General features: G+C 42.6%; 1 protein-coding gene across 1 annotated transcript in view; it reads left to right on the top strand.

Annotated features, from left to right (window-relative positions):
• The first annotated feature begins 2,668 nt into the window (after positions 1 to 2,668).
• The window catches only part of DYNC1H1 (dynein, cytoplasmic 1, heavy chain 1), a 75,775-nt gene continuing 69,946 nt past the window's right edge, over positions 2,669 to 8,497 (top strand). The window contains exons 1-5 of the mRNA XM_012647074.1: positions 2,669 to 2,710; positions 2,797 to 3,024; positions 3,924 to 5,000; positions 5,688 to 5,867; positions 7,080 to 7,229. Of these exons, the coding sequence (XP_012502528.1) occupies positions 2,681 to 2,710; positions 2,797 to 3,024; positions 3,924 to 5,000; positions 5,688 to 5,867; positions 7,080 to 7,229 (1,665 nt within the window). The 5' untranslated portion in view covers positions 2,669 to 2,680. The remainder of the gene's footprint in view (positions 2,711 to 2,796; positions 3,025 to 3,923; positions 5,001 to 5,687; positions 5,868 to 7,079; positions 7,230 to 8,497) is intronic.

Raw genomic sequence — 8,497 nt, 5'->3', positions numbered from 1 at the left:
ACTCCGAGTGCTCACACTCAGCGAAGACTCGCCCTATGAAACACTGCACTCTTTCATTAGCAATGCGGTGGCTCCTTTTTTTAAGTCCTATATCAGAGAGTCTGGCAAGGCAGACAGGTAAACACCTTTTTTCTTTCTGTGGTTTGAATATCGTATTTCACTTCATGTTCACAAGATAGCGTGGAAGATGATGTAAAACTCCGGAATGGGAAAGGTAAAGCTAGTAAACCAAGAGGATATAAATCCTTTGCATCAATAAATATGTATGTTATTAATATTTGACAGACCTGAAATAATAGAATCTCTTTGGAGACCAACAGTGCATTAATTTTGAGGTATTTCATATCTTTATAGGGATGGTGATAAAATGGCTCCTTCAGTTGAAAAAAAGATTGCAGAACTTGAAATGGGACTCCTTCACTTGCAGCAGAATATTGAGATTCCAGAGATCAGCCTGCCAATTCATCCAATTATTACAAATGTTGCAAAACAGTGTTATGAACGTGGAGAAAAGCCAAAAGTTACAGACTTTGGAGATAAGGTTGAAGACCCAACTTTTCTCAATCAGTTACAATCTGGAGTTAACCGCTGGATCCGAGAAATTCAAAAAGTAAGAGCACGGTATTGAAAGTTACATGTAAAATCTGTTATTCTTTAATAGCAATGGGAAAACTGATCAAGTTTTTGTCAGTGAGACAAAATCTGTGATAAGTTGTTAGTGGTATTTCCTCTTGGTCCCGGGAATGCTCAGCACGGGACTAGCACTGGTCCGGGCAGAATGGTCAGGGCACAATTTGAGATTGTTTAAATATTACCCCTGATAGAGCATTTATTTCAGCAGTCTCATGCCGTTAATTTCACATTCAACCGCTTTTGATTTACAGGGAAGGAAATCTACTTGAAATACAAAAATTAACTTGTAATGCACGTGTTTAGTTAATCATACTTTTACCTTTGTTTAAATAGTGAATACCCTTGGATCTCATTTTGTCTTCAAAGGTGACCAAACTCGATCGAGACCCTGCATCTGGAACCGCCTTACAGGAAATTAGTTTTTGGCTGAACTTGGAGCGTGCATTATACCGCATCCAGGAGAAACGAGAGAGCCCGGAAGTTCTCCTGACTCTGGATATCTTGAAGCACGGCAAGCGTTTCCATGCCACTGTCAGTTTCGACACTGACACAGGTAACAACTAGAACTAACAATCTCATCAGTCAGTTATCGGTTTGGCTTCTGTGAGAGCTTCTTTGATAATTGAGGTGAAAACTAACAGATGTACTATTGTGTTTACTTCCTCTCTTGCGTCATCTCTCATCTTTCCCTCAGTGCTAGGTAATGAAAATTATTTTCCCACATACCTACTTTTCCCTTCAGAGGTTTTGAGAACACAAAACAGTTTCTGGGCATGAGTATAGTGGGCCCTGGGCATCTCTCTCTTATCTCCGACTGCGTGGCTCCTTGAGGAGGCTGTGCTTTTCGGTATGAAGTCAAGTGTGCTTTTGACAGTCCAGGTGGGAAGCTGGTTTAAGTTAAGCAGAAGTTATTTGCCCAGAGGGCTGTGGCAGGACAGCTGGTCAGTCCTGCTTTCTCTTCCTCTTTTTACCTGCCCCCTTCTTTTCTCTTCTGTCTTCCTCCCTACTCTGACAAGTGGTCAAAATAAATTTAGGTTTTCTGAGTAGGGAACAGTGTGAATGATGTTGCGTTAGCACGTACTAAGCACACAAATATTTGAATACCAGGCATTATTAATTGTTAGGCATTTCTGAACAACTCTATGCCCTCAAGAGACCTGTTAGAACAAGTACTTAAGACTGCAATAGTTGTCATATATTGTCCCTCCCCCCTTCCAAAAAAGTGTGGTACCCACATTTTAAATGTTAGAGGAAATTCCAAGTAGAAATCTTCCAGTTAGTTTGATCACATTGCACACATTGCCTGAGCATTCACTATGCTGAAATGTATACCTTCATTATTTTTTGACACCTCCGAAACCTTTCTTTCTTTCCTAATACTTTTTTTGGTCTTATGCCAGAGGAAGTCAAGACATAGACCAGGACCCAAGTGCTTTTGTGATTCCATGTCCATAGTAACACATGCACCTAACTTGAAGTTAGGTATAAAATTTAAATTTTAGTGTTCTCAAGGATAAAATCTTAGTTTTTCTAAACTTGTTATTGGCAGAATATTTAGGTAATATAGAAAACCAAAAAAGACAAAATCTATGAGGCTGCCACCCACAGCCTTTGGAGTGTGTGAGTTGACCTGTACTCTTACAAAAGCAAAAATGGAACCACACTAGGGTTATCCTATTAATGACATGTCCTTTTTTCAATATAACAAAGTAAAGTTTCCGTGTCACTAGATCTTTTGCAACATCAAAATATTCCATCGTAATGACATAGTTTACTTAATTTTATTATTTTATGTGAAAACCATTAACTATTTCTCTGTTAATATAGGTCTAAAACAGGCTCTAGAAACCGTGAATGACTACAATCCTCTGATGAAAGATTTCCCTCTGAATGATTTGCTGTCTGCCACTGAGCTGGACAAAATAAGGCAGGCGCTTGTTGCAATTTTTACCCATTTGAGAAAGATCCGAAACACAAAATACCCCATTCAGAGGGCACTGCGTTTGGTGGAGGCAATTTCAAGAGACTTTTGGGCACTAGAAAATTGATGCATGTTGCTTATGAAGAATTTGAAAAAGTAAGTTTTAATATATTAGAGGACCAACCTCAAGGCATTAAGATAAGAATATATTTTAATAATAAGCTTCCTTTCTTATATCCTAGGTTATGGTAGCATGCTTTGAAGTTTTTCAGACTTGGGATGATGAGTACGAGAAACTTCAGGTGTTGCTGAGAGACATTGTCAAAAGAAAAAGGGAGGAAAATCTGAAGATGGTGTGGCGTATCAACCCTGCCCACAGGAAGCTTCAGGCTCGCCTTGACCAGATGAGAAAATTTAGACGCCAGCATGAACAGCTGAGAGCTGTCATTGTCAGGGTCCTGAGGCCACAGGTATGATCTGCATTCTAAAAATTTGTACAGGCATTGTCTAAATGCCTTTTGTTTTTTAAGATTTAACTACTACTTTCTATTTTGCACTGCTGAGTACCTCCTCATCTCCATTTTTGTCTTGTCACTGTCATCTTTAAGATCTAGTGATTCTGTATTATATTGTTTCAGTTCAAATCTTTAATATTCTCTGTCCATTCATCCCTTCTCTTGTCTTGTGTGAAACCTAGAGTTCCTGGGTTTCAATTGATTGATTGATTGATTGATTGATTGAGACAGGGTCTCACTCTATAACCCCGGCTAGAGTGCAGTGGTGTCAGCATAGCTCACTGCAAGCTCAAACTCCTAGGCTCAAGTGGTCCTCCTGCCTCAGCCTCCTGAGTAGTTGGGACCACAGGCATATGCCACCATGCTGGCTAATTTTTTCTATTTTTAATAGAAATGGGGTCTCATTGTTGCTCAGGCTACTTCCTGGATTTTAAATCCTAATCCCACCATTTACTAACTATGTGACTAGAACATGTTATTTAATCCCTTTTTCTCAGAGTACTCATCTGTAAACTATGGATAATAATTGCGTATGCTGAGGTTTGTTAAAGAATTAAATGACTCCTTTTCCTTGTACGTGCTTTTTTCTCTTCTGAATTTGTCATTCTCTCTTCTTAACCAATTCTTTTCTTCCTTTAAAAATATCTTGTCCAACAGTGACATTGTCAGAAAACCTTTATAGTATAGAGTTAAGTTATACTCTAAGGTATTTTACTTGGCTTTGTTGAGTTGTGGTTATAAAATGTTTGACTAAAAGTTTAAAAACGTGTATTGCTGACTGGTAGTTTTTGTGTGGTATGTACAACAAAATACTATTTTTGAACACTTTTTTGTTACAAATTTTTCTTTTTTAGGTCACAGCAGTTGCACAACAGAATCAAGGAGAGGTACCTGAACCCCAAGATATGAAAGTAGCTGAGGTTCTCTTTGATGCTGCTGATGCGAATGCTATTGAGGAAGTAAACCTTGCTTATGAGAATGTCAAGGAAGTAGACGGGCTGGATGTTTCCAAAGAAGGCACAGAGGCCTGGGAAGCTGCAATGAAGCGATACGACGAGAGGATTGACAGAGTGGAGACCCGGATCACCGCTCGCCTTCGAGATCAACTTGGCACAGCCAAGAATGCCAACGAGATGTTCAGGATTTTCTCCAGGTTCAACGCGCTGTTCGTCAGGCCTCACATCCGTGGGGCCATTCGTGAATACCAGACCCAGCTGATCCAGCGTGTGAAAGATGACATTGAATCTCTTCACGACAAGTTCAAGGTCCAGTACCCACAAAGTCAGGCTTGTAAGATGAGTCATGTTCGTGACCTGCCCCCTGTGTCGGGGTCTATCATCTGGGCTAAACAGATTGACAGGCAGCTGACAGCCTACATGAAACGCGTGGAGGATGTCCTTGGCAAGGGTTGGGAGAACCACGTGGAAGGGCAGAAGCTGAAACAGGATGGAGACAGCTTCCGCATGAAGCTCAACACGCAAGAAATCTTCGATGACTGGGCGAGGAAGGTGCAACAGCGCAACCTCGGCGTCTCGGGGCGCATTTTTACCATCGAAAGTACTCGGGTTCGCGGCCGAACTGGAAATGTCCTTAAACTGAAAGTTAACTTTCTTCCTGAGATCATCACACTTTCAAAGGAAGTCCGAAACCTCAAGTGGCTTGGTTTCCGAGTCCCCCTGGCAATTGTGAACAAGGCTCATCAAGCAAACCAGCTCTACCCGTTTGCCATCTCGCTGATCGAAAGCGTCCGTACTTACGAGAGGACCTGTGAGAAGGTGGAGGAGCGTAACACCATTTCACTGTTGGTAGCTGGCTTGAAAAAGGAAGTGCAGGCTTTGATTGCAGAAGGCATTGCACTGGTGTGGGAGTCCTACAAACTGGATCCCTACGTACAGCGCCTAGCAGAGACTGTCTTCAACTTCCAAGAAAAGGTGTGCTCTAATTTAATCCTCAGGTGTCTTGGTAATGAATTATGCAGTTTAAACGTTAGTCCTCCTGTACAAGCGTGCATAATTAATACAGCCTAAGGCCTGTGAGCTGAGGGGGAGAAGGAACCATCTCGCTCACCATGGCATTGATGGTGCTGGGACTTCGGGGAGCCAGTAAGTGACACCCTGAGTTTAGAAACCAGTGGAGAGCTGAAGGACATTGGAGTCTGACAGAGCAAAATGAGAGCTTTGATACTGATACAGGGGAACGGAGAGCATGGCTCTAGTCTGCAGCCATGAGCCCTTGCTAACGGTGCACCCCAGACTTAGATGTCTTCCCAGTCTCTGGAACAGCAGGCCAGAGCACGCGCTTCAGCATGGCTGGCTCCCAGGGCTGAGAGGAGCACGTTTATTTCCTTTTCCCAGACTTGCCATCAGAGGTCACCCCTCCCGTGAACAGGAGTGAGTAAGGGGAGGGAAACTGATGGTATTCCCTGTGTTCCCCTTCCCACCGTGAGGACACAGGTGTGGGGGTGGGTCAGTGTTCTCTTCACCTCAACATCTAAGATCAGCTATTTATGGAAGAACTTCTCTGCCTTGAAGATTTGTTAATTACCTGAAAAGAAAGTATGTAAATATAAAGGAACAGAGTGAGTCGATGTTTTAAATACCATATATTCTTTCCTTTAGGTGGACGATCTGCTGATTATTGAAGAAAAGATAGACCTGGAAGTCCGTTCCTTGGAAACCTGTATGTATGATCATAAGACTTTCTCAGAGATACTGAACAGAGTCCAGAAAGCGGTGGATGACTTGAATCTGCACTCCTACTCCAACCTGCCCATCTGGGTCAACAAGCTTGATATGGAGGTGAGGGCTGGGGTTTGTTCGATTCTTCTGCTGACGTAAGAGTAGACCCTTTTCAGTAAGTTTATTAGTTATCACTGAAAAGGATTTTTCCTTAGAAATTATCTGTGGTAGTCCAGTTCCCCCCCAGATTCCCATTTAACTAATGGTAGAGCTGAACTGTGGTCCTACCCATCAGTACTCAAGCCAGTGCCAAGTTGGAAGCAGGAAGCTGTGAGGGAGGAGGAAGTGGTCCCTTTCTCTGCTGGATATTTGACAACTTCTATTTGCCCTTCCCTGCTCCTCTCAGGATTGAGGTTGCCTTACCTGGCCCTCCGGGGTCCTCCTGATGACCCTGCCCCTCCCCGCCACCAGATTTAGAAAGGAGTCCCCAACCACAGAACACCCTTATTCCTGGTGTAGAGAACCACGGCCCAGCCCTGGAGAGGGGTGGGGTGGGGGGTAGAGAGTGTGTGGGTATGTGTACATCTGTGTGTGTGCACGCACATCTTAGAAAGGCGGATGTTTTATAGCAGAGGTTACAGGTTGTGCTCCGTCAATCCCCAAGCTTTTTTTGTTTTTTTTCCTTTTCTCTTTTCAAATGGAAAAATAAGTTGCAGTGTATCTGCATAATGGGGTGCTAACACGTGAAAGTTAACAAACCCCACCCTCCTGAACCCACAGATGGTCTGAAAGCCCCTGGTTCTTGTCCAGCTGCCCTCACCGACTTCCCAGGATAGTTGTCTGTGGCCTAAGGCAGACTGTTGGGCAAAGGCTTACAGACATCCTATTTGTAGAAAATTTACTAGTGTTGTTCTAGATCAGAGAGAAGACTTTCTTCTTTACTTGTTAAAAGAAAATGGTTTGATATCCAGGTTATAGTTTTTCCAGTTTTATCTCAGAGGCTGCCAGGAAAACACTTTGGGGTGTTTTCTATTATATTGAACAAATACCAAGACCTTCACTGCATCAGCTGCATTTGTATTAGTTTCCTTGACACAAGCTGGAAAGCGTGGCTATTCAGTTAGCCCAAAGGTGGAGAACACAGTCAGCCTAACTGTGACGAGTTACCCAAGATGGGAGAAAGTGACGAAGTGAGACTGAGAATGAAGAGATGGAGGATTGTTGTTAGCAACTTTTATCTTTGACCCGAAACAGCTACTGCTTTCTAATTCGCGTGCTTTGTGAACTAACTTTCAGAAGAAACACTGTTCTCTGACACTGCTTTCTCTGTAGATTGAGAGAATACTGGGTGTTCGTCTACAAGCTGGCCTAAGAGCTTGGACCCAGGTTCTTCTGGGACAAGCTGAAGATAAAGCAGAAGTTGACATGGATACGGATGCCCCACAAGTCAGTCACAAGCCTGGTGGAGAGCCAAAAATCAAAGTGAGTATCGCCAATGGCATCTTATTTGCTAGTGAGTAACATAATTCTCCCCATAGGAAGTACCTATGAAAAAGTCACTTTACAGCGGAGAAACCCGACAGACACCGTGCCCAGGTTGTGAAGGTTAACATTGCCAGAATGGTGGTGTATAATGTAACCCTCTGAGATCACGTGGTGAGAAGGCACTGTGATCTGTCTCCCGGGATCCCTCAGTCTCCTTCTAATCGTGACAGGAACATCATACACATGCAGAGCGAGGGTCAGTCTACAAAACACCTGCCCAATACTCTTCCAGAGTGTCAGGGTCTTGAAAGACTAGAAAAACTGAGAAGAAGTCACAGATTTAAAGGGATTAAGGAGATACGACAACTAAATATAATATGGTATCTTGGGGTTAGCTCTTGGGAGCCTGACTAAAGTCTGTATTTTAGTTAATAGAATTGTGTCCAGTGTTTTCATCATTGCACTATGTAAGATGTTAGCATTAGAGAAAGCTGGTGAACGGTATGTGGAAACTTTTTGTGCTTTCTTTATAACTCTCCTGTAAGTCTAAAATAACGACAAAAAAGAAGTCTTAAAAAATGAAAAAAATTTTAGGAAAAAACCCACACTGCGGGGGAAAGAACTATTTACCGAACATACACGCAACAAATTGTTTCAAAAACTAAATACAATCTGCCACAGTAAAAGTTCAGACCATGACACTAAAGCGTATTCCACCGTTTTAACGAAAGTCCAAATCCAGGTCTCACGGAAGAGTGCAGCAGCGCTGTGGTCGCCACCTTGGGCGGCAGTCTGTGTCTCCCAAACCACTGGCCTCCATTTGTGTCAGGGAGTAGTCAGCTGGAGCTTAGCGCACTTTCTGGAGGATTCAGTAGTTCTGTTGATTAGAGCTGTACAAGTCGGTCCTGTCTGCTGCCATGGGTGGTGCTCACAAAGGTGTCCACCGCACAGTTTCGTAAGCCGTGCACGTGTTGTCGGTGTTCACAGTATTTGTGTTGTTTACCAGTAGAAAGGCCTCCCAAAACAGAAGCCTGAAAGAACTGTGCGGGTATGACTATGATCTGGGAGAAACAATTGGCTTTTTTTTTCCCCCTTTCCCACCAGACTTTACCTTTTCAATTTTATTCCTAATGCTTAAAAAAATGTAGAAATGTTTTCACTTTTGAATATTACTATTTTCACTTTTGAATATTAGTGTTATTATTAGATATTCATCCCAGAGCATACTTTTTTTTTTTTTTTTTTTTGAGACAGAGTCTCACTCT

This window comes from Propithecus coquereli, unplaced genomic scaffold (genome assembly GCF_000956105.1).
Source record: "Propithecus coquereli isolate 6110/MARCELLA unplaced genomic scaffold, Pcoq_1.0 Scaffold256, whole genome shotgun sequence".
Classification (NCBI taxonomy): domain Eukaryota; kingdom Metazoa; phylum Chordata; class Mammalia; order Primates; family Indriidae; genus Propithecus; species Propithecus coquereli.
Note: the sequence above shows the minus strand (reverse complement) of the source record. Positions and strands in the feature narration are given on the sequence as shown.